At 37.9% G+C, this 27,537-nt stretch overlaps 1 protein-coding gene across 4 annotated transcripts in view; it reads right to left on the bottom strand.

The window, feature by feature from the left end:
* AKAP7 (A-kinase anchoring protein 7) overlaps positions 1 to 27,537 on the bottom strand; it is a 142,484-nt gene that overhangs the window by 12,386 nt on the left and 102,561 nt on the right. The window contains exon 1 of one of the 4 annotated variants that reach the window (XM_017533250.2): positions 21,263 to 21,715. The exons of 2 other annotated variants lie outside the window; for them this stretch is intronic. In XM_017533250.2, coding sequence (XP_017388739.1) covers positions 21,263 to 21,311 — 49 coding nt within the window. In that variant the 5' untranslated portion in view covers positions 21,312 to 21,715. Of the gene's footprint in view, positions 1 to 21,262; positions 21,716 to 27,537 lie in introns of those variants that run through there. One more of the 4 variants, XM_037740201.1, reaches the window with a different exon arrangement.

Raw genomic sequence — 27,537 nt, forward strand, 5'->3', positions numbered from 1 at the left:
TCTGAGCTAAAAGATGGGGAATTGTTGAATAAATTCTTTGTGCGGATTCTGAATGCCAGTGATGAAGATATAGTGTTTGTTCTGAGGGAACCTGTGGCAGAACTGAATGGGATTTTTGATACCACATTCCAAAGTCACTGAACAAAGCCTTATGGAAGGTAGGGTAGGTAACCAGTCCTGGGGCTTTGCTCTTACAGTGATAGGCAGTCAAGTCTCTCACAGATTCCTGCCTAAAAGCAATGGTTGCACTGTGGACCACTGGAACTCTATATAATTTAACTTAGGACACATCTAGACACACTACCAGTGCTTTTCTACTTTTTGGTAGAGGTATATTTCAAAGTAATTAGCATTTTTTACAGAGCAATATACCTATTCATGGCCTTGTCTAACTTTAAAAAAGAACTTTTTTATTCGAAACCAACTCCCTACGAATAGTTACCCTGTCATTTAACTCACGTGTGTCTATTTTTTGTAAATAATGAATAGTATTTATTTTTTTTAAAAATAAAGGCTGCAGTAAACTACGATGGCACCACTGCACTCCAGCCTGGGCAACAGAGCAAGGCTCTGTCTCTTTAAAAAAATTAAATTTTATGAAATTATAAAGGAACTCGAAAAGCCAAAACGATTTTTAACAAGAACACTTTCTGATTTCAAGACATACATCGAAGCTATAGAACTATAGTGTGGTATTGGCATAAATATACATATACAGATCAATAAAACAAAAAATCTAAATCTACACTCACACACTATGGCCAATTAATTTTCAACAAAGGAGCCAAGGCAATTAAAAAAGAATCATCTTTTCAAGGAATAGTACTGAATAATTATATATCCATATGCAAAATAAAGAACCTCAACCCTTATCTCACACTAATATAAAAATTAAAATGAATTACAGACCTATCACCAGAGCTTCATAAGTATAAACTGTCTAGAAGAAAACACAGAAGAACTTCTTAGTGACCATGAATTTGGCAAAGATTTATTAAATAGGACAACAAAAGCACAAACTTAAAAAAAAAAAAGGTAACCTGAACTTCATCAAAATATAAAACATTTGCTCTTTTCAAGAAAACAAAAGACAACCTGTTAACAAAAGACAACCCACAGAATGAAAGAACATATTTGCAAAATATATCTTTTAAATAACTTGTAGCCAAAAAACAAAAAGAACTCTAACTACTTAATAGGAAGACAAGCAACCAAATACAAAAATGGCCAAAGTAACCGAAAAGTTATTTCACAAAATAAGATATACAGATGGTCGATAAACATGTAAAGAGACTCAACATTATTAGTCATCAGGGAAATACAAATTAAAATCCCAATAATATACTAATACTCAACCAATAGAATGACTATAAATTAAAAAGATGCATAATACTAAGTGTTGGTGAGGATGCAAAGCAACTGGAAGTCCTATGCTAGTGGGAATGCAAAAATGGTAATAGCCACTTGGTAAAAACAGTTTAGAAATCTCTTATAAAAAGCTGACCATATTCTTACAGTGCAACCCACCAATCTACTTTTAGCTAGATTTGAAATCAAATCAAATAAAAGCATATATTCACATAAGCACATGTACATGAATGTAGTGGCTTTATTCATAATTTTCCCAGACTAGAAACAACCCAAAAACTCTTCAACTGGGGAATGAGTCAATAAACTGTGGTAAATCCATGCCATGGATTAGTGCTCAGTACAAGGTAATGAAATACTGATACATGCAACAATACAGATGAATCTAAAATACATTGTGTGAAATAAACCAGATTCAAAGGGTTACATACTATATGATTTCATTTATATGACATTCTGGAAAAGGCAAAACTAGACTGCAAACAAGCCAGCAGTTTCTAGGGATAGATGTAACAGGAAGGGATGACTACAAAAGGGCATGAGAGAATTTTGCAGAGTAATGGAACTGTTCCCAATCTTGATTGTGATGCTCTGACTCTGTGCTGATTACAACTCACAGACTTATAGACAGTGAATTTTAATGAATGTAAATTATAACTCAATAGAATAAAACAGTATTGGGAACAATTTCTTCCTTATGATGAGGGACAAGTTCAGCCTCTATTGGGGTCAACCTGTGAACGTGATGAATGGACTAGTGCTCTGTCACTCTGCAATTAGCATGTGGCTGGTAATGATGATGGCTTTCTCAGCCCTTCTCTGCTTCAGACACATCTCAACTGTAATATCTGCAGTCTCTCACAGCTGCAGGCCTCAGATTCTCTGTTGCTTTCCTTCTGAACCATATTTTTCTGTGTGCTTCATACCAAAATAGGAAAAATAATTTCCTCTGAAATAGATTGGAGTGGCTTCTGAGCATAAATATGACTCAAATAAATTGTTTTAATTCTCCCCTTTAGTGTTTCAGGTATGTATCATCTGCTCCAATTTGCTCAGAGAGTACAAACTAAGTTGGTACTCAAAATTCTGATTGACATGTGATCACCCTCACTCTGTTGTTTAAATCTATTTCAGAGGGGCACTGTGCTCATGGCAGTTTGTTCTGCTGACTGGTTTTGCCTCATCTTGTTTGTAGGTTCCCATTTGCTGTTCCATATCATAAATTGTTCTCTACTATATGGTAACCATGGTTGTTTCCTCCCTGAATTTTGGTTCCTATATTTGCCCAGGTTGGAACATGGAGATGCCTGAAGATCCCTGACTGGTTGGTTGCTCAAGACCACGTGAAGTCATTTTGTGTAAAACTGATTCAGAGGCGCAATTCTGAGTAATGATAAAAGAAGTATGCATTCCAGGCTGGGCACAGTGACTCACGCCTCTAATCTCAGCACTTGGGGAGGCTGAGCGGGCGGATCACCTGAGGTCAGGAGTTGGAGACCAGCCTGGCCAACATGGTGAAACCCTAACTCCACTGAAAATATAAAAATTAGCTGGGCGTGGTCACACATGCCTACAATCCCAGCTACTAGGGAAAGGCTGATACAAGAAAATCGCTTGAACCTGGGAGGCGAAAGTTGCAGTGAGCCAAGATCAGGCCACAGCACGCCAGCCTGGGTGGAAAAGCGAGTGAGACTCTGTTTTAAAAAAAAAAAAAAAAAAAGTAGTATGCATTCCAAACACAATTCCTGGTCCACAGGAGTATCAACAGAAGTATGGTTATCATCGAAAAAATATTTTTATAACAAAGAAGAAATATAGTTTCAAACATGTCACAAGCAAATATTTTCAAATAATCATGGTTTCGTCTGGTAGAAAAACAAGGAAATCAGAAAATGAAGGACTCCTCAGAATCTAAACATTATCACATTCATGTAATTTCTTATCATCTATTTTAAGAGAACATTACATAAAACTTAAAAGCATAACTGGAATTAATTTTTACCTATTTGGCCAACACACCTGCTCATGATAATAGGCTTTTCTTTCTAGGCTGATATCCTAGGCTAGGAATTGATTTAAGCAGAAATAATGCCACTTTCCTGTTCTGAAGGCAGTGTTCACCAACGTATGTCAGCACAATAAATGTTGCCATTAATGTAATCCAGTAAAATAAATCATAAGGTACAGGTATTACTTTATCTCTTTTATAAGCAGTAAGGACACACCAAAATCAGAAGGTTTCGCAGGCTGAGAAAATTTCCATGATGCCAACTTACTAACAGTAGGAACAGGGACACTTTTTTCTACTTGTTCAGGTAACACTTCATACTTTCCAAAGTGTTTTCAGAAACATGATTTCATTTGCTTATCACAGAAACCTTGTGTGGTAGATTAAATGTCATTCTTCCCATGTCACAGGTAGGGACAATGAGGCTTGTGTAAATTGCCTATGATCACACAGCAGTAGTGATGGAAAGTGAATTTCCTCACTGGGAATTAGTCCATCCAAGACACCCACCCCCAGGCAGGCAGGTATACTTCACAGTACTCTCCTTCTGGGAAAATGGAGGTATACACAAGAGAAATATTATATGAGAAATAGCACATAATTTAATGATTAGTCAATTAGAAAACAGAAAATTTAGAAGATTTGATTCTCAGCTTGAAATGTCCAATACTAAATAATGGTACTGATTAATGCAATGCAATTACAATTACTTCCTTCCTCCCTCCCTCCCTTCCTTCCTTCCTTTTAAGGCAACACAAGTCCTCCTTCCCTTTCTCCCATCTTCCCTTCCTTCCCGTCTTCCCTTCCTTCCTTTCCATGCTTTCATCTTTCTTTCCCCCTGTATTCATTGAGCATCCTCTTTTGTGATAAGCTTCATGCTATAAATACAGAAATAAATCCGATATGGGTCCTGCCTTCAGAAAATTTGCAATTCAGTAGAGGTAGAAACACATTAAATAAATAAGAGATCATGAATGCTCTGAAGGAAAGATGTAGCTATAGAAGGGTGCACGAAGTAGATGGTGAATTCTGTCTAGGGGAAATATTTCAAAAAGTGTCATGCAGGAGGTGATGTTTGAGCTGAATTGCATAGAGTGAATAAGTATTTCTCAGGTGGTCCAGGGAAGAAATGCCATGAGAGAGAGTTAAGACCAGGTTGGCTTGTTTTATAGCAGCAGAACCTGCTCTGATAATAACTGATGAGGTGGGCAGGAGGAGAATGATGAGGCTGAGAGCGTATGCAAGGGAGAGACTTTGAAGGCTCCAGGAAGGCACAGTGAGGAGTCTGCATATCAACTATTTCTCAAGCACCTACTACGATCAAATTGCACTTCCAGATTCTGAGACATATACAGATTAAGGCTTGTCTTAAGGGTTGCTTATTTCAATCTGTGAAGTATAATGTTAAAGAAAATTCAACTTTCAGAAAACAACTAATATTATAAAATATAAGCTTCAGTCTCAGAACATTCCAATTATTTTATAGGAAAACATAAGATATGCCATTGACCAGTGTTTCTGCTTCATTTTAACTTTGATGCCAATATCCAGTCATCATGCTTGGTGAGAGAGCCTACAATGTTAGCAAAACTACAGAGTGACCAAGAGCATTAAAACACTTTAGATACACAGGGTGACGCATTATATTAAAATACTTTAAATATCACAGGGTGAAACATTATATTAAAGCATTTTTTCATCATATTTTCAAAAATTATTCAAAACTAGCTCTGTAATCTTTAACTCGGCTGACTAATCCTAAACCAAACGCTTTTTGGATGAGTGTGTAGAATATGGTTTACTCTGTGAATTTTTCTGTCTAATTATTCAGCTAGCAAACATATAAAATAGGTTTAACTGCCACTGTTTTTCTTTGAAGTCTGAACATGAAAATCCAAGTACACAGAAGTATTTGGTCAGTACATCTTGCTTGTGAATACTAATCAATCTGTCAACCAAGTTTACCCGGAATTATAAAAGTAATAATGATAATGGATCAGATACAGAGAGTGTGATACAAAAGAGAACTTGAAGATAAGTTGAGTAATCATTAAAATCAAGAGAATCACATTAAAATCACAAAATCAAGAGAATGGGTCACCTTTGGCCAACCTTTCTAGGAATATCATAAAAATGAATAGAGACACAGCATACTGTTAAAAAAAACAACCTGAAGCTTGGTGACCTCATAAATTTATTGCTTTAGCTTCACAAGGAATGACTGAAGAAAGTAATTTAGGATATTTCTTTCCTCAGTGACCTAAGATTATCAATTCACGAGAGGTTCCAAAAAGTATTCAGACAAAAACTAAATTGTTTTAAAGTTTTCTTTGGTGATGTCTACTGTTCATTGAAGTTCTTCGAGTATGTAAATTCTTATGGTAGGAAATTAAACTAGCATTTAAACTCATTGAGTAATAATACACTGATGACATGTAAATATAAATTAATTTGGCCCATCAGTTGACATTTGCTTCTCAAGCTCTAGATCTCCATGTGTACAAGAACTGCTCTCAAGCAAAGGTATTTCAGCTCTCTGAAGGGAACAAGTGCATGTGTACAGGGGTAGACTAAGAACAGTCACTAGCATGCTGGGCTTCCTCTACAGGCACCCTAAAGGCAAGATTAATTGCTGTGGAGAAAGCAGGGAACCAACGAGATGATTAGAAGAAGGAAGTCAGAGACAACCCCAGTCTTGTCCTTAACAATGTCCCACTGTCCCTCCCTGAAGAGTAAGCCAGAGCTGGCCCCACTGTGGCTGCTGAGGGTTTCTTCCCAGGATCTCTGGAGGTGAGGGGTCATGTTCTTTCACCACCAGCTGCTTCCAAGACCCAGTGTCCTGCTCGCTGAGCCTCAAAACTCTGCACATTTATATTTTCCAACACATATTACTTCTTTACTTAGTTGTGACAGTGATATTTATGGATCCTTTTAGTAATAATGAACCTACATCGTACTAAGCACCTATTACGTGCCTGGGTTTTTTTCACCACACATTGAAGTCAAAAAGCTTTCTTTTACCACTCCTTTACAAACAAGAGTCAGAAAAGCCGTGAGACTTGCCTAAGTCTACACAACTAAAAACTGACAAAGTGAAATGTAGACCCATATGGCTCTAAAACATCACACTTTTGCCATTATACCATAATGCTGTTCCACATCTGGCAAATGGAACTGTATTTCTATGACAGCTTCTGTAACATGTTTTACGCTCTAAAATGAGACTGCTAACCAGAAGCTATTTATATTGCTTTCTCTTGAGTTACAGAGTCAGAATTACCTGGGCTGGAATCCTAGCTCTCCAACTCCCTACTTGGTATCCCTGTGAAAGCTGCTCAGCCCCTCTATGGCCCACTTTATTTGTAAGCCAGGAAAAACAGTAATTCTATTCCACGGGGCTGCTGTGAAAATTAAGTAAGAAAAGAATACAAAGCTGCCTGCAATCCCAGCACTTTGGGGAGCAGAGGCGGGCAGATCACTTGAGGTCAGAAGTTTGAGACCAGCCAGGGCAACATGGCGAAACCCCATCTCTACTAAAAATACAAAAATTAGCTGGGTATGGTGGTGTGTGCCTGTAATCCCAGCTACTCGGGAGGCTGAGGCATGAGTATCGCTTGAACCCAGGAAGCAGAGGTTGCAGTGAGCCGAAATTGCCCCACTGCACTCCAGCCTGGGCAGCAGAGCAAGACTCTGTCTCAATTAAAAAAAATAAAATAAAAAGGAAAAGAAAATAATACAAAGCCCTTAGCATCGTGCGTGGCCTATAGTAAGCAATCACTAAAATCAGCTATTAATATGGTTTAGATGTTTCTCCCCTCCAAATCTCATGTTGGAATATAATCCCCAGTGTTGAAGGTGGGCCCTGGTGGGAGGCATTTGGGTCACAGGGCAGATCCCTCATAAATGGCCTGGTGCTGTCCTCATGATAATGAGTGAGTTCTCACCTGAAGTTCATGTGAGATCTGTTTAAGAATGTGGCGCTTCTCCCCAGTCTCTCTCTTGCTCCTCCTCTTGCCATACGACGTGCCCGCTCCCACTTCAGCTTCTGCCATGCATAAAAGCTTCCTGAGGCCCTCACCAGAAGCAGATGCTAGCACCATGCTTCCTGTTCAGCATGCAGAACTGTGAGCCAATGAAATGTCTTTTCTTTATAAATTACCCAGTCTCAGGTATTCCACAAAAATAGCCTAACACAGCTACTATTATCACCATTTTGATTTAAATGAGACACTGTGACCCTCTTTCAAGTTAGAAGGGTCCAAGGCTATTTATGATCTTCCTGATAAACATCTCTGTAAGCAAACATATCATGGGAAACCTACCCGCTTTTATACAATATATTTCTTGAAACAATGTTGAAATAACTGTGAACAATTTTATGCACTGTTCTATATAGCTAACATTTACATTCTTTTGCAACCAAATGATATTCCATGATAGGTAAAGAAAAGAGCTATTGCTAGTTATGCTTGCAAAAGGCTGCCAGCAGACATATAAGCAGACCACAGCAGAAATAGTGTGATACAGATGGTTTTAAGTTTCTATATGCACCAAACTGAATCAAGTTCAGTTTACATACAACTTTCCAAGTACATCTACCTGAGAACGTGTGTTAAGCACACGTGGTAAATGTCACAGTCATCCAAGGTCTCAGCTTTGCTCTCACCTTCCTGGTACAATCAATACATGTTTTCAGTCACAGGGCTTCTTTCCATCCAGTCATTCCTTTTGAGTTAAATCCCCAAAACATTGGATAGAATTGGTGACATAAAAAATACAGCCAAAGATACACTATAAGTAAAAAATCAAGACCCAAAGGAAACATAAATTATAATAGCAATTAAAGAACAGGGGTAAATACAGATTATGGAGGTGCAAATCACCATAGCCAAGTTTTGGGTTCCGAGTTTCCCAAAATTCAGAGTGAAAAGGGATGCACAGTGGTTCTCGTTGCCAAGAGCCCAAAGCCCACACCACAGTACCTTAGGATCAGAGTGACTATTCCATGGCCGCCCCACCCCAGGGCTCCAGGCCACATCTACTTTACAGTGGTCTGCCCCAAATCCCTTCCTCACCTACCCTCCACCCTTCTCTTATTCGGGTATCCAATGCACCTGTCCCCTTGGAACTGCTCCTCTCACGTTCTCTCTGGCTCCGGTAGGACTGATGATCCAGAGCTACTGCAAGTCCATATGATGCTCTGCGTGGATCTTTTAAGAAGTGACCCTTCCTTAAAACACTTCATTTCCATCTTCTGGGAAATCTGCATAACATGCCGCTTTCATTCATATAGAAAGGCACTTTACACCATAACACGTAAATTACAACGTCTTTGATGTGTATTCTGCCGCATAGGTTGTGCAGTTTACAACCTGTACCTTTCCTCAGATTCCATATATGGGAACGAGACGAGGGAAACTCATTCTCTTTGAATGTCAAGCAGTAAGAGTGTTCTCCAGAAATGCTGGAAGTCATATCCCCGTCACTGTGTGAAGCTGGAGAGAGTGAGGACACAGAAGCTTCTGGAAGCCAGAGCCCTACCAGCAAGGGAACCTGAGAGGCTGAGAAAGAAGCTGAAAGAAGAGACGGAGAGGTGGTGTCGTAAGCTGGTCTCAAGGCTGATCTCCACCCCTTCTGTGTTGTTTGCATAGGTGAGCCATTCAATTTTCCTTTCTAATAAAAACTCGAACAGATTTGCCTTGATGTATGCCACTTCCTGGCATCTCTCCTCTCACTGCCTTGACTCTACTGCCCTTTTCTGTTTCTGCTGACTAGTTCCCAGATCCTTCTAAGAATTCCTCAGACTTTACAATATTCCAGCCGCTGCTTTGGCATCCTGACATCTGAGACTTTGGCCCTTTTTAAGGCTGAAGCCATAAGAAAGATTAGTTTTTAAATGATTTGTTAAGTTTGTTAAATTGATCTAGGTAAGAGTTTTCCTTGGAAATGTCTTATTAACAACTAACAAATTATTGCAATGTAGCTATTTCTTTAAAAAAATATTTCTTTTGAAGTGGTCATATCTTTACACACTTTGTAAAAAATTATGGAATTTTATTGTGAAAAATACATCATTTTAAAATACAGTTACTGTTTTTAGCCCAAAAGAAATAAGAACATTGGCATAAACAAAATGCTTACTTTGGAACAATAGGGAAAATATATTGCTAAAATGTAGCCAACGATGATGTGCTGGTTATTAAACCACGGCCTCTCAAAACCCACCCTTTACTCAGGTTTATGACAAAGGAGTGGGACTCAGCACACTTAAATTCTGCCAAGAGGGGGAGCCAGAGAGAAACTGGGCAGCTGCGCAAAGGGAACAGGATCTTACCCTTTGCCATTTGTTGATTATTCCCATCAGTGTTGTTCCAACAACTGGTTCCAATAGCAGTTGGCTCTAGTTTTCATCTTTTCACTCACTCCTGGTATTGGCCTCACTGCATTTCCTCAGAGACAATAGCAAAGTTGGCCAGTGTCCCCTCCTCAAAAGCCAGAAGCCCAGCTTTGAGGGTCCCTATTCTGTACTCCTGGGGCACCTCCTTAGAGACCTCTCCTCAATGGTCTGAGTCTTGGCTACAAGGGGGTCCTTCCCACAAGTTAGCCCAGCCTAAAAGTTACTATCTTTCCCCTCAGTATTGCCTTTCCACCCTTTATTCCTCTAAAAGTTACTTAACTCCCTATATTAAATTCTCTCTATTAAAACAACTGGTGTACTTTCTATTTTCTTGGCTGGATTCTAAATGATACAACTATTTCTGTACTTGCCCTCACAATATTTTATTTACAGCAGACTAAGACATGAACAACGGAAGCAAAGAGTACAAAGGAACAGCTATGAGCTTTATGTTTTTAGAAAAACTGTATTTCATGAACTTGATTCTCCATAAAACAATATATGTCTTTTAATTTAATATTCAAATTTAGTTGTACTATATATTTTTAGGCTCTATAAAATCCGTAAATCTCATTTTACATTGAAGGCTGAGTAGGTTAAATACAGACAGTATTGGGTATATAATAGTATCTCAACGCATTTTTATGTTAAATTTACCATACTAATTTTAGAGAAAATTAATTTAAAATAAATCTAAATTTGGACAAAATAGTTTCATAAAAATTATATTTATAAAGACAATAATACAATATTTATATAATTTTAATATATAAAAATTTATTTATATATACATTTAATTTATATATATAATATTAATTTATATATATATTTAATTTTATATATAATACAATATTTATTTAAAATTAAATTTATAAAGACAATAATACACTTTAGCTCATGACTCTCTAGGACTCATTGGTACCAACTGCCAGCTGTTATCACCATTAGTTCAATAGGTGGCGTTTTATGTGCTACCTCAGCGTAACAACAATGTATTTGACCCCAAACTTGTAAGTTATATTTCTATCTTAAAGCATGTTTGTTGGTCTTAAAGGCATTTCATTTAATAGTGACTATAAATTAAGGAAAATAAAAAGGTAGACATTTTTTCATTAAAATTTTGGTGTTCCAAGCAAAAATTAACAAGTGGGATCTAATTAAACTAAAAACCTTCTGCACAGCAAAAGAAACTATTTTCATAGGGAACAGGCAATCTAAAGAATGGGAGAAAATTTTTGCAATCTATCCATCTGACAAAGGTCTAATATCCAGAATCTACAAATAACCTGAGCAAATTTACAAGAAAAAAACAACCCCATGAAAAAGTGGGCAAAAGACACGAACAGACACTTCTCAAAAAAGACATTTGTGCAGCCAACAAACATGAAAAAAAGCTCAACATCATTCATTGATCATTAGAGAAATGCAAATCAAAACCACAATGAGATACCATCTCACATCAGTCAGAATGGCAATTATCAAAAAGTCAAGAAACAGCAGATGCTGGTGAGATCGTGGAGAAATAGGAACATCTTTACACTGATGGTGGGAATGTAAATTTGTTCAACCATTGTGGAAGACAGTATGGCGACTCCTCAAAGACCCAGAACCAGAAATACCATTGGACTCAGCAATCCCATTACTAGGTATATACCCAAAGAAATATGTATTATTCTATTATAAAGATACATGCATATGGATATTCACCGCAGCAATATTCACAATAGTAATGACATGGAATCAACCCAAATGCCCATCATTGATAGACTGGATAAAGAAAATGTGGTACATATACACCATGGAATACTGTGCAGCCATAAAAAGGAATGAGATCATGTCCTTTACAGGGACATGGATGAATCTGGAAGTCACTATCCTCAGCAAAGTAACACAGGAACAGAAAACAAGAAACACTACATGTTCTCACTTATAAAGTGGGAGCTGAACAAGAAAAGCACAAGGACACAGGGAGGAGAACAGCACACACCAGGGCCTGCTGTGGGGATGATGGGCAAGAGAGCATCCAGATAAACAGCTAATGTATGCAGGGCTTAATACCTGAGTGATAGGCTGATAGGTGGAGCAAACTACCATGGCACACGTTTACCTATGTAACAAATCTGCATACCCTGCACATGTATCCTGGAACTCAAAATAAATTTTAAGAAAAATTTGGTCTTCTATTTAAATTGTTTGGTGACTTAAAATAGTTTGAAAATTCTGCCTTAAAAATTTTCTCTCAGGCAATTTATTATGAATTATTAATGCAAAATTTGACTATGATAACATCTCTATTTTATTATCCCATTTCAGTATTTTCATTCTTTAAAACAAGATTTATTGCAAACCTAATTAGAATACTACTGGGTTTCATGTATCTTTACCACTGGTTTCTAAGACCACCAAAAGAAAATGTGTTAAACTAACACCCACTGTCCTAATTCTGTTCCCCTAGAGCCACACAAAACTTCTTCTTTTGCTTCCACATTAAAGAGCCCTCTAAATGTTTTAAGACGACCAATTCTCTGCCTTCTCTCCTCCCAGCTAAGCAGGCTGAATCTTTCAGCCTTCCTCTTGTGACGTGGTTTCCAGGCCCCTCACCATCCTGGCCTCCCTCAGGACACACACTCCAGCTGGCCAGTACTCTAAACAAAGTCTGACTACAACAGCCCTAGATAGCAAGTCTGAGATTAACAAGTCATCTGCTTGCCGGTTTATCAACTATCAATCAAACCCTGAAAAGGCTGCATTTTACAGCTAACTTTAGCTGAACATTTAAAATGCTTAGAAAGTGTGAATTTTATTTTTGCTTAAACAGTCAGATACGAGACATCAAACTGAAACCTGATATAATTCACATGACAAATGCCAACAACAACTATGTGACCGCAGAATCAGAAGAGAGTCGGGGAGGGGCTCTGAGCCAGGGCATTAAGAGTGAATCACCCTTTCCATGGGATTCCTTCTTCCCTCTCCCATCAGCATTACAAACTAGGTGACTGGTGAGCTCTGTCTCCCTTGGGAATGTGAGATCCTCTGAATCCAAAGCCAAACATCTTGTTTGTACACCACTTTCTCTCTGGAACTATATATATATATATAAAATAGGTTCATTAATGTCCTTGACTAAATCCATAAGTTTTGGGAAAAAGTTCTAAATGCAGAAAATTATAAGCCTCAAATATCTGTGACTTGGCCTTTAATAAAATTAACAGCATTTATGATTTATGTTCTAGTTGGCATATAATTTAAGTTAAAGATATACTTATTCTTTATACTTTCATCATACAGTTCCACTTTTGTCTGTGACTACTGGCTAAGGGCAAAGAACTTACCTATGCAACTGAAAGGTCTATTTTAACAGTTTCAAGGTCTGTTAACTTGTAACTCTGACATTATAAATGTTAGTCACAGAAGATTTTATTTGCTAAGATGTTTGCTATAGGAACTGTTTGCTCTTGTCAAGTTGTAAATCCTGCCTGTGATAGGAGCTTAAGGTAATTTTCAATTTTGGTAGCAATTAACTCTCACTTTCAGTGACTTGGCTATGGAACTTCCCGGGCGTGTAAGAGGCGTGGCTTTGCTTGTTAGACTGAAAGCATCAATCAAGATCCTTTATCTTGGCTTTTTATGTTCAAGGCATAATAAACTTTTGAGATCTCGCATATTTCTTTTTACAAAGCCATGTAACTTTTTAAAGAAAGAAGCCAATAGTAGGAACCATGTGTTACTCATCATTGTACCCACCAGAACACCTGGCTCAGAGTGTGCTGAATGATGGGCTCAACAATTTTAATTGAAGTGAACCTTAAGTAACAGCAGCTATGATTTAAGGCTAATTTCACTGCAACTAAAATGGAACATGAAGAATAAGTCAGAGAGCTCTCACTTCTTCACTACGTTTGGTAATATTTGTTTCAGAATATACACTGGGACTGGGCATCCAATAAACTCAGTAAATATAATTTCCCTACAACAAAAAAGTATATTAATTGTGTAACCACAGTCACCTTAGAAATCAGTTTGGCATAACTGTGGTTTTATTTCTACCTAAATACACACTGAGTGTCCCCTAAATCAAGCCAGTGTAAGCAAAGGAGAGGATTCATTGCTTCATGTAGTGGAGGTCTTAGGCACGGCTGAATTCAGAGGTTCAAACACTCATCAGGACCGTCTCTCCTTCCCTAGGCTTACTTTCCTCTGCGCTGGCTCCATTCTCAAAAAGGCTCTTCCTTATTGCGCTTGCTCTATAGTACCAAGTACTGTAATCTTAGGATGGTAGCCTTTCTGCTCACAACCCAAAAAGAAGACAGACTATCAAATCTCAAGGAATACCACAGTTGACTTTGCTGGGACCACATGTCTCTCCTGGGGCAGGAAGTAAGGCCTCATGATGGACAGGACCCCAAGAAGACGGGGAAAGAGTTTCCCATAGAAAATGAGGCTGTGCAGATCAATGCTGCAAGTCTACTCAACAATTCAAGGTCTGACATTCCAAGTGCCTTTTTACCCCTACTGCATAAGGTAGAAATAAAAGCATAGTTCTGCCAAGCTTTTTTTTTTTTTTTTTGAGGCAAGGTCTCAGTCTGTCACCCAGGCTAGGGTGCAGTGGTACAATCATGGCTCACTTCAGCCTTGAACCCCTGGGCTCAAGCAATCCTCCCATCTCAGCCTCCCGAATAGCTGGGACTACAGGTGCATATCATCACACACAGCTAATTTTTTGTAAAGGTAGTGTTTCTCCATGTTGTTCAAGTTCAAGCTGACTTCTAAGCTGACTGAGGCTATGCAATTAACATACTATTTGCTGCAGAGAAATTTATATGCCAAGCACAGTGTCAGAAATTTTATAGCTTACTTAATTTTCACAATAGGTAGATACTATTTAAGACAAAGATACAGAAAAAAGCTTAGAGAAGTTAAACAGTAAATGTCAGAACCAAAAGCACAAACTGAACCATTTCATCTCCAAAGCCTCTATTTTTCTACCATACAGACACTGAGAATTTTGAAGCACTTTTGAGTTTCTTTACTATCGGTATCAGAAGTTTGTGGATCAAAGTTCAAGGACCTACATGTTAAGTGTGGCCAAAATTAAACAGAAGACAATTATCTACAGAAAGTGATGTATCAGATGTCCTGAAAGATTTTTACTGGCCTTAACTTAATGCCTGAAACTCTGCCACCAGAGATTATTTTGGACTAAGTCATCACCACTGCTTATTTTTTATTTTATGTTTTATTTTATTATAAATATTTCCCAAGACCACTTGAGATAATTTGGCCTTATTACAATGCAAATCCATGGCTGGGTGCAGTGGCTCACACCTATAATCCCAATACTTAGGAAGGCTGAGGCAAGAGGATTGCTTGAGGCCAGGAGTTTGAGACCTGCTTGGCCATCTCTTAAAAAAAAATACTCCAGGAAGGAGTAACACATAGGAAGCTTTCTGTATATCAGAGTCCCACTTCTTCTTTCATGGCCCTCCATGAAGATAACACAGGACAGACCACGTCACACTGCTGAAGGACAGGGCTTCTGGATACAGCTCATGGTAGTCAGTGGCTCTACTGGGGGCTGGGGACAATTCTACAACCTTGCTATTCCTAATGAAAATTATTCAGCACTTGATGGTAGAATCCTGCAAACTCTAAAAATGTCAGAATACCAACAAGAAGGAATACAGTTACCACAGAGCCTATGAATTAACAGAAGGAATCAGGAAGGTAAGATCAGTAACTACTAGCATTTGCTCTAATGTTCCTTTACTTGATTTTAGAAACATAAGCCTCCTGAGTATACATTATTTAATAAAGGGAAAATCTAATCCTTTGTGACTATGGTTAACTGTTTGTTTTACCTTGTACACCATTTCTGCTGCCACCACAATATTACCCACAGAAATCTTATGCAAAATGTAGTCTCAGGTTACACACAACACCTCTGACTTCACTTCTTCAGAAAGTGGGCAGCAGATGCCGAGGTGCCTGGGATCCCAGACTTCCACCAGCTCTCAGCTCCATGGCACCCCAGAGGGCTATAACTGAGAAATACCCAACACTTCTGGCTTTCAGCAACTTACCCTCTTAAAAGAGACAGGGGAGCATCTATTTTCTTCTAATAGATGCATTTAATAAATGATCTTTAACATAATCCTAACATAGTACTTGACACACAATAAACATTAAATTAAGAAGAGGAGAAAGAGAAAGAAGAGAAGTAAAAAAGGAAGATTTGGAGGAGAAGGAAGAAAAAGAATTGCATCACATCTGTATCACTCATTCTTTTATTCCTTAGACTCTTAGCTCTAAGGTGCAATTGGGGGAAAAATAAATAAACTTTCAAAACAAGAGTAGTTTAATCCCCCACTTCTTAAATCTGAGGAACTGAAGTGCTGAGATGTTAGCATCTTGCTCAGAGTCCAATAGGATGTAATAGTAGAGCTGGGTTTCTCACCCAGTTCTCTCTCCTCCCAGGCCTGTGCTCTGTCTGTAGTAAGAACTGCATGCCACGCAATGGGCCGTATGTTTTCAATAGGCAGTAGCAGAACTGGAATTATGCTGTGTTCCCTGTGAGCAAACACATTTTTACTGGCAAAGAAGAAAAATAAAGTGTCACTGTCCCCTGATGGGGGGTTCCCTATCCACATTCCCTGGGGCCCAGGATGTAAAAACTAAGTGTGAGCCTGTTAAAATGTTTCTCTGGTACGTTCAGTAACCAAAGCTCTCCCGGGTTCCAACATTAATCAGAGTTATTCCATATTCTATCCTTTGATAGGCTGATTGACACTGAAGCTCTCTCACATTCGCAATAAGAAATATGTATCAGTCCCTTCATTGACAAGCATTTAGAACATGCCTCCTCTGGGTAAGATACTATGTTAGGATCTGGTGCTACTAAGAGAGATATATGACACATACACTGAATATGGGGTGTTTGAAATCCATGTGATAAGTTAGAGCAGACATATGAAATGTAACCATGAAGTCAGCATATCTTAGGTGCAAATGAGAAGAGCAAAGTATAAGGCTATAGGATTTCTAGGAAGCCTTCTAGACAATTGGAAAATCTAAATATAGATTTCCTTGAGTAAAATTTGATCACCTTTATGGTAATTATAATTATATATATGTATTCACCAGATATTATTCACTGCATGCCTCAACTTACAAATTAATATAATACCATCAGAAATTATCTCAACATTTGACTCATATTTATAAAATGAGTACTATAAATGGTCCCAGTAATTCATCCCACACAAAAAGACTATAATGACACATATTTCATGTATAAAATTAAAATGTGTCTTGTTAAAACACAAACTTATTCTAATATTTTATTTTTAGCCATCACAGAACATGAGGGCTAGAAAGAAACTGAGTTGTCAATGTATTCATCATTATCAAGTCCATTCTCCCTTTACAACACCCCTATAAGGTGATGTTCTTATGATATCCCCATCCTATCCTTGAATACTTCCAGTGACAACAGACTGACTAATGAGGTAGGTCAGTTCATCTTTAGCCATTCATCTGCTTAATTCTATATAAAAGCAATGTACTTCAAAATGGGAAAATTTGCAACAGGAAAAGAGAAAATAGAATGTTTTCTAATTAGTTACAGAAGTTAATACAGTTATTAAGTTTTCTTTTGAGTTTTGCTTAATGAGATAGTAAGCCAATATGCAGAGGCATATTAACCACTGTGGGTTATCTGCAATGACATTTCTGTTCATGGTGGACATTCCTTTCAGGCAGCTCAATATGAGAAATTAGGTAATTCAAAGAAATCAAGTTGTATATAAGCAGTCAGCAAAAACTACATTGGAAATTATCTACAGTATTTGTTAATCTGATAATATATACAGTAATTTTTAATGTTAAGAATATTCCTGTATAGCAACAGAAAGAGCCTAATCTTCCAAGAAACATGAATTTATTGACAGTGTAGTCTACTCACTGTGGTGACAAAAAAGTATACAGTTTGGAAAAATATTTAACTTCCGAGATTTAAACAAAAAGCTGTTTTGTGCTGTACTAATTAATAAATAAACCATGACAAGCTCTGCTGTTTTTGACTATTCAGCCTATTGGCAAAATTTCTAGCAATCCCACTACTGAGTATTTATCCACAAAAAAGGAAATTCATGTATCGAAGGGATACCTGCACCCCAACATTCACTGCAGCATTATTCACAAGAGCCCAATATGGAATCAACCTAATTGTCCATCAATGGATGAATGGATAATGAAAATGTGGTATATTATGGAATACAATTCAGCCATAAAAGAGAATAAAATCTGTCATTTTCAGCAACATGGATGGAAATGTAGGTCATTATAGGAAGTAAAATAAGCCAGGCACAGAAAGATAAATATTGTATGTTCTCACTTTAAAAAATGTGGATCTCATGGAGATAGAGTATGGTTACCAGAGGCTGGGAAGTTGTCAGGGAGGGAGACGATGAGAAGTTAATATGTACAAACACAGTCAGATAGAAGGAATTGGTACTAACGTTTGACAGCACACTAAGGTGACTATAGTTAAAAACAATTTATTGTACATTCCAAAATAGCTAGAAGAGTTGAAATATTCCCACCACGGGGAAATGATAAATGTTTGAGGTGATGGATATCTTAATTACCCTGATTTCATCCTTACACATTGTAGGAATGTATCAAAACATCACATGTGCCCCCAAAATACGTACATTTGTTATATATCAATCAAAATTGCATTAAAAATATTTCTGGCTATGCATATAGTCAACTTTCTACAGCTTAGGCTTCCGCACGACTAGTTGATTTTAAAAAATCATTGTTTACTATCAATAGACTAAAATAGTAGCACTAATAAATCAATTAAATTAGAATTATTTCTATCTACCACCACCACCAAAGGGCAAAAGCAGGATAAACAGCAGCAGGAGAGGGAAGGAGTCACTTGACTCTTACCACTTGGCCAACTGGGTATATCCTTGCTGTATCTTTGTGTAGGACTGCAGAGGACGAGCTTTCCAACTCACCTGTGTTTTAAGAATAACACCTACACATGTAAACCTTCACCAAAAACTCATCAAATTCTGCATAATTTGGGCTACCTTCAAGGAGGAACATTCTAGAGCCACCGCCTGTTACAGAATTAGAAGGAGTGGGCATTCACATTTCTGTGCTCTGGTTTTAGTAGATGCATTTATTTCAAAGCATTCCCAGACGCTCTGCTTTCACTAGTATTTAGCAGATAGTACATTCCTCAGTATAGGCTAACAAGGCTGTTAGGTGATGACACAAAAAATACGTAAGACCCAGGAGGTAACTGTATAATCCAGCAGCAAAATCAGAAAAATGCTGGACCCTCCCAAATGTCTATTATGGATTCTTTCACATTATCAGCACAGCTTCCAGACTGGATACCCACAGTCTGTGCTAATGTATATGTTCTTTGAGGCATGCTGAGCAATAAATTTTCTGCCACTTTTTAAATCTCCCCTTTATAAGTACTGTTAGGCATACATTATCAGAAGGACAACAGTGCCTGACACAGAAGCCTCTCTTTAGACCATCCTATAGCAGAGAAATTAAACACTGCATCAGGAAACAGCTCTACAATGTGCATATGTGTGCGCATGGGGTGTGTGAATGGAGTATAAAGCGGATTAGGAGAAAAAACAGTGAAGTAACCACAAAATCAGATGGAAGAAAGAATGATGGGGAGAAAATGGAGAAGACCAGAGGGCCATCAGGAGTGAATAGGGGCGGGGGTGCAAATGCATTTCTTTTAACCAGAATTTGCACATCCAGACTCTGGCTTCACTTCCGATACGGTGTTCTACCTTCATTTTTTTTCTTAAAGTTTGGAATTTGAGACCATAAATCCAAAAAGCAGTAGGTATTACTTCCTGTCCATCAATATTAGGAAGCACCGATGTAAAACAGAAGACTGTTCTCCAACAGTCCCTGATAAGAAAGACAGAAAAGAACAAATTCCTTCTGGAGCTGAAACTTGACTTCTTCAGATGGAGCCAAAACATGCTTACAGACAGGGGAAGAAGAGAAATACAACAGGAGAGCAGGCACTCCAAGGGAAAACCCTGAGCAGTGGAATAGAAAGTGAAGAGGGTGGGGAAAGAATTCACTAACCCTGCATCTTGCCGAGGATTTCCAGAGAGGAGCAATGCCCGAGAAAAAGATCAACCAACCAAAATCTTCAGGAACTGAAGATTCTGACAAATAACCTGAAAAGTCTTGGGCTGCCAAATGAATGCCAATGCTCTTTGTTAGAAAGTGAATGATTTTGTTGTAAGGTCATCTCAAGTTGTAAGAGCGGGATTGTCACATACTGCATGGTATCATTTCACAAGTAAAATTTAGAGCACCGTTTATTAGCTCCTTGTTAACAATCAAATGTTCCACACTTTCCAATGTTAGGAGACTTCGGCATTTATTCCAAAGCATTCCCAAAAGAGTTACTGTAAAAACTGTCTTATTTCCCAAGTGAATAGGTATAGCATATGTATTTTTTTTTTAAACAGTCCCTGGCTAGTTTCTGAAGAACAAGCAACAGGAAATATAAACCAGATGTAGATCTCTGAGTATCTGAATCAGATATTATGAAATTCCATGGACCTATCTAAATTAGAATCAAGCAATGATGTGACAGCAATGTGGCTGCAAATTTAGTAAGTATGACTGGAAACATTATATTGAAAAGGAAGTAAAAATTCCCTATTTTGGGGCAACTAGGGTAAGGCAAACTCTATTCAGCTTACTAATTAAAATGCCAGTAATCCATTTAACAAAGCTAAAATGTAAGTGAATACACATAAGCCAGTGAGGAACAAAATTCAATGCAAATGGCACCACTTTAAGTTCTCTTTTCTGGGCATAAGCAGCTGTGGAATTCAACATTCATTTAGGCAGATTCCATGAGGTTTCTGCTAGAAGCAAAGCGGCATCACTTGTTTAGAGTGGTCTCATAGGCACACTTGAATCCCTTCCAGGCAGAACAAAGCAAGGAACACATGAAAATATCTGTAAGTGTCTAATATGTGTCATTTTAGAACCAGCTTTGCCTCTCTATCTGTTACTGTTGAGCACTGCTCAGAAAATATGCCAGTTTCAGATAAGAAAAATGAAGTCTGGCTTGTACAGTATATCAAATTGAATGCAGTGATTTAAAGAAACTCAAACCTAAACTGACTCTAATGTAGTGTGATAAAAATGAGCTGGGAGAGTACCAACAGAGGAGAATCACAAGTGACATTTCAATATTTAGTATTTTTAATATAGCTCACCTACTGAGTTACTATACTTTTATAGTTAATTTGTAACTACACTCTTACCAGTACCTTTAACAATTGCATATTAAAAATCACAGCTGATTAGTCTGCTATCTTTCCTACTAAAAAAAGCAAAACTACCCCTAGAAGACAATCACACAAAATAGTCAAGCACTTAGGATTCTGCACAGTACAAATCCCACTTACTGATTTTTCCTTCATCTCTTGAGAAAGGAAAGCAGCAAAGCTGGCCCATGGCACTGGTCCTGTCTGTCTTTCCTGGTGTTCTTCTCCGTGAGCACCCCAAATAGAAACTGCAGTTTGTAGCACAGTCTGCGAGCACACCCTGCCTTTTTCACTCCACGGAGCAGCACAGGCAGCTCGAAGAGCCAATGCACGCGCCGCCGGGGGAGAGAAAAGAGAAGGGAACTTGCTGCCGTGAGCAAAAAAGGCTCCACCTCCAGTCCTCCAGCCTAATGCAACTGCTCTGGGACTGGCATTCAGTGACGGAAGTGGCGATACGCTCCCCAAGTCTCACAAAACTGTGAGTCCCCCACAGTAGGTCAGTGCCATGTGTGCTGTCTGGCTATCTGCATATGTCTTTAAGAAAGATAGCTGAGAAAAACCATAATGAGTCCTTTCTCCTACAGACGACTGCAGTAATTACATATGAAAATTCAAAACCCCCCCCCTCCAAAAAAAAAACTGTATTTTCTGTCTGCTACTTAAAGAGGAAGAGCCTTCTTTTATCCCCCGGAGATTGTTGTTTATGAATAGGAAACCCAAAAGAGCAGAACCACAACTTGTATGAAGTACTGTTAACTACCTAGCAAACTACATGAACAACAGAAATGACAGGCTAAGTGTGGGGAAAAAAGCTATCGACTGCTATCTGTAGGGTACAGCATATCTTTAAATTCCTGCTTTCTGAGATGCTGTCTTATTTCCCAACTAAAGCAGTAATCAATACTATGAATTTTTAAATTATAGCATCAAATATGTCAACAGCCTAGAAAATCACCCAAATATAGATGCATCACTGACAAGATAAAAGATTAGGGCATCTTTCTAAATGAAGCCACAAAATGATTGAGCAAATTCAGGGGCAGCAAAACAACTAATTTTCAGACAGGCTGTATTTTCAACTTTATTACATGAAATAACAGGTTTCACGTAATTTTTCAAAATCTGTTACCTTATAGAGGGTATAATAGCCTTAGTTTATGACACCCTAGGAATGAAAAATTGTTCATAGTGCCAGAAATTCCATTCCACTTCTTTCTTACTCCTCTTTTGCCAGCTGGGCACACCTATTTCCCATGGATTAGAAGGAGAGGAACACCCCAAGTGGCTCTGAACATAGTTCAGAACCTTCTTTCATACTCATCCAAACAAAAAAAGCACACAGCAGGAAGGAACGAAAATCGTCAACTTTACAAATTCTATTTGCCGCATTAAAAAAAAAAAAAAAAAAAAAAAGCCCAGTGAAGATGTTGACAAACTCTAGTATCTGTTTTCAATGCTTTTTTTCAGAAAGAAAGAATTTTGACAATTTTGATGCAAATATCAGAGTATTTGGGAGTGTATCAAGAAACATAGTTGTTTCTATATGTCACAGGTACATTAATATGCACTTTGATTTCCAAATTAGAAATACCGTGAAGATCTGTGGAATAAAAAGCAAAGACCTGACTGATTAAATTAAACTGGCAGGTCTATCCACATAATTAAAATTAATGTTTAGAGAATTACATGTCCTTAAATTGCTTTCACTTTTTCAGAGTATTTAAAACGTAAATATGCTTGCTTTACCTTGATTTAAAGAGGACACTCCATTCTATCACACAATGAACATTACAATTTTCAGTAAAATTTCACTTTTATAACCAGTTGTGTTTCTTCACAGCTTAGTGACTTGTGAATAAACAGCAACTTTAAACTCTTCCATTATTCTCCCCCATTCACCAACATGAGTGAATAAAGGTGTATGTTTTAAAATATAAAATGATTTTGTATACAAATGTAAAATAGTCCAAAAAACCTATAATAATAATATAAACCTTATTAAGACTAGAAAGGAAATAAATGGCCCAGGACCCTAAAAGTGGTAACATCAGAATGCAGAGCAGATTTTGAACACTGCAGACATGACACAGAATGAGGTTCTTCCCAGCCTCAATACTGCCATGAGCCAACTAGGAAACATCAGACAAGTCCTTGGTTCTCCCTGGGTCTCAGTTGCTTCACCCAAAAATAAGGCAATAGGAATACTAGGATCCTTTACAGTACTAGCATTATATGATTTTGTGATCAAAATAAAGGAAACAGCCTAACCACCAGTGAACAATTATCCTGAACATTACTTTCTGTGTTCAAGGATGATGTATTTGCAGGGAATGTTCTTCATTGAGGAAAACCAGTAACTCCTGGCATTTCCCAAGCACCAGTATCAGTATAGTGATAAAACCTTTGGAGTCAGGAAACCATGGGTTTGAATCCCAGATGTCAGGTATTAACAGTTATGAAACATGCGCCTCCTTGTCAGAGTTTTGATATCTTTATTTGTAAATCAGGTAAGTTCACTATAAAGCTTTTAATTTGTGTTGCCAAATATTGAGGGGAGAAGAAGAAGGAACAGACTGTTTGATGGCTGTATTATATCTGCCTCAGTCTTTACAGCACCAGGTGGCAATCTTGCCTCCTCCTCTTTCAATTTTGTGCCCTACCAGCTGCCATCTTGAGTTAATGCTTATATATCTGGCCTCCAAACAAAAAGGCCCTCCACTCAAACTCAGAGCCCAGAAGGATAATGTTTGTGCAATAAATCCTACCAATTTAACTTCATTATTAATGATTCCCTGTTAGCACTGCTTCTGAAAATGGGCAGTTAAGAACAGGGACAGGCGCCATGGCTCATGCCTATAATGCCAGCACTTTGGAGGCCGAGGTGAGAGGATCACTTGAGGCCAGGAGTGTGACAGCAGCCTGGGTAACAGAGTGAGATCCCATCTCTACAGAAAATTTTTAAAGATTAGCCAGTCACAATGGCACCTGCCTTAGTCCTAGCTACTCAGGAGGCTGAGGCAAGAGGACTGCTTGAGCCCAGGAGTTTAAGGTTAGAGTGAGCTATGATCACACATACCACTGTACTCCAGCCTGAGTGCAGGAGTGACTGAGTGAGACCTTGTCTTTATTAAAAAAATAAAATATATAACATATCATTAACTAACAGTATTTATCAAGATATTCTGCATGAATGAAGGCGAGCTAGAGAATGTTACAAGCTTTTTCATAAGCATTAAGTGAATTAACTATAATAAAAGATAGACAACAATGGAGAAATTCAACACAAGAATTTTAAAACCTAACATTTACTGGTGACACATAACACCAGGTACTTGCTAAGTGTTTTTACAGTTTATTCTTTCATTTAATCCCTAAGACAGTTCTATGAGGATAGTGGTATTTTACAGGTGAAAAACATAAGCTCAGAAAAGTAACTTGGGTGAAATCTTTTGGAGAGTATATGGTAATAAGGGGATTTGAACTCAATCTTTCTGGCTCAACAAACCCTAAGCATCTGATTCAGACTTCTGTATTATTATTATTATTATTTTTTTTTTTTTTTTTTTTTTTTCTGAGATGGCGTCTTGCTCTGTCACCCAGGATAGAGTGCAATGGCACAATCTCAGCTCACTGCAACCTCTGTCTCCCAGGTTCAAGCAATTCTCCTGCCTCAGCCACCCAAGTAGCCGGGATTACAGGCGCCAGCCACCACGCCCAGCTAATATTGTATTTTTAGTCGAGACGGGGTTTCACCATATTGGCCAGGCTGGTCTTGAACTCCTGTCCTTGTGATCCGCCTGCCTCGGCATCTCAAAGTTCTGGGATTACAGGCATGAGGCACCACTCCTGGCCCAGAATTCTGTATTATTAAACACAATTTGTGTGTAGACTCAGCTATATGTGTTACAAAACAGCATACCACAATTTCAAAATATTGTGCAGAAAAATGTTATTTAACCATGCTCTATGGTAATATGTTCAAAATCTTGCCTTTGTTACTCATGCTTTGCCAGCAAATCCCTTTATTAATGGTGCTAGAGTAATATAATCCTATTTTAAAACAAAGGACCTAAAGACAGACCCTTTTCAGGGCTGGAGCCTGGCATATTTTGGGAAAATGACTCAATTGAGAGCACAGAAATAGCAGAATGGTTCCTGAACACATTCATCTTCCAGGAAAAACGGCAACTTGGACCATGCACAAATATAATCCCTGACAATATTCATGACCTTTTATTAGGGAATTAACACACTCTTCTCCAAAGTATGTGGAGGTCTACTATAAAATTTAAAAAAGAAGATTAACCTTGAAGAGGAAAAATATCTGACATGATACTATGTTCATAAATTTAAAACCTTTTCATGCTTTCTTTTCTCCCAGGCCTGGCTACAGACAAATCACGGTTAGGACAGATGCCTATATCTGCTATCATATTTTAGTTTTTTTTTATTATAATTGTTTAAAATGGCAGGAATGAAACTAAAAAGTATGAGGTGGGTGTCAGCTGCCTCTTGTCCATGTACTTTGAACTGTCAGCTCTGATTACTGCCTCTATTGGAAAAAGGTAATTCTTAATTATGACCAAAAGCTCTATTCTCTGTGGTTAGTATCTTTTTCTACCTATAACTGAACATATACATATATATTGGATTTCTGAGAAACCTCATGGAAAAGTCTGTGTCAAAATAAAAAGCAATCCTCGCTGTAAGAGTCTGACTCTATAAAACCGTACAAATTACCAATTTTTACCAAAACTGTACAAATTACCAATTCTTCTGACGCTTCCAGCTCATTAATTAAAGGAAATTGGAGTCTGACAATTTGTAGAGACACATGAAAAAGAAAAAAAAAACAGTAAATGTCTTTTATTCAAAAGAGAGGAGAGAAAAGAGGACCTTAAATCATGAAGTGTAAAGAAAGAGAAAAACCACTTTATCCTTCCAAATTTTGGAACCAAGCCTTAGGAGACAAGACATACCTTTAAGTACAAAAGAGACAATTTAGGAAGATTTCATTACACAGCAGGCAGACCACTTACGGAAACTGTTATGCCAAGAAATGTCACAGTGACCGTGAAAATGTATGTAAGTTCAAGAAGTACTTGACAATTTGTGGACACATAACTCATGGAAATTGGAATGTTTTGGAATATATTCCAATTTTTATGTTACCATTGGGTACCAAAAAGACAAACAATTATTCTGGGCCTGAAGGAGATTGGATGGACACATTCAATATTATATTTTGTTTCTCTGTGTTCTTGTAGTGAAACCCTGTCTCTGCTAGAAATACAAAAAAATTAGCTGGGTGTGATAGCAGGCACCTGTAATCCCAGCTGCTCAGGAGGCTGAGGCAGGAGAACTGCTTGAACCTGGGAGGCAGAGGTTGCAGTGAACTGAGATCACATCACTGCACTCCAGCCCTAGCGACAGTGCAAGACTCCATCTCAAAAAAAAAAAAAAAAAAAAAAGAAGAAGAAGAATGAGACTCTCAATAATCAATCCACAATAGGCATACATCTATCACCCAGACCCAAAAGATGCTCCTTTATCATTTAGCCACTGCTGTATCTTTGCAGTTATTTTGTAACCAAACAGAAAGATTCTGAAACAACATCATTAAACCACAACTGAAAAAACTTTATATATTATCTATAAATCTCACTGGTTAAGTCCTGTTCTTAATTACCTGCAAAAAGAATTAATCTAACTGTGAAATTTGGAAGCCAAGAATCTTTTTTTAAAACCATAATTCCTACTTTGGTCATATTTTCAACAGACTTTTTACTTCTCTTTGCAGTGCTTTTGTTTTTCTCTAAAACTGAAAGTTATAGGCATTTGTATTTGAAACTGCCATATGCTATACAATTTTATATGTACAGCAATTAGAAAGGGAATTTTTTTCTATAAAACAGAAGAGAGAAAAGCATAACATACCATATATAGCATATGTGCATTTAGAAAACGGAAAGAAACAAGTAGATACCTAGAGCTACAAAAGAAGTCCTTATTCTTTACCAATCTACAAGGGTCATTCCAAAATCTCTGCTGATGCATTTCTGCTCAGTGCCAATTTTCAAATGCCTACTCCATGGTTACTGCTCAGTCAGTTATTTTCTGTGTGTGTGGCCAACATTTAACGGCATGTATAGTCAAAGTGTTTTCCTTAATAGAGAAGTAAGTTAGTGGGGAAACTTTATCTCCCTGCTTGGAGGACAGACAGCAGTAGAACACTAGAGGCAGGAGGCTGAAAGAAGGGCTGACAAGTCCCAGCACATATCTGGAAACCTCACATTTACAGCATACTCTGTTACCAGTTTGATTCCAGCCACTGTTTATTGAACACATGCTATGAGCTAACATGACCGTCACATAAGCTCTTGTGGTAAAGTTAACTCTTGCGTCAAGGAGTGCAG

Source organism: Cebus imitator, unplaced genomic scaffold (assembly GCF_001604975.1).
Source record: "Cebus imitator isolate Cc_AM_T3 unplaced genomic scaffold, Cebus_imitator-1.0 Scaffold81, whole genome shotgun sequence".
Lineage (NCBI taxonomy): Eukaryota > Metazoa > Chordata > Mammalia > Primates > Cebidae > Cebus > Cebus imitator.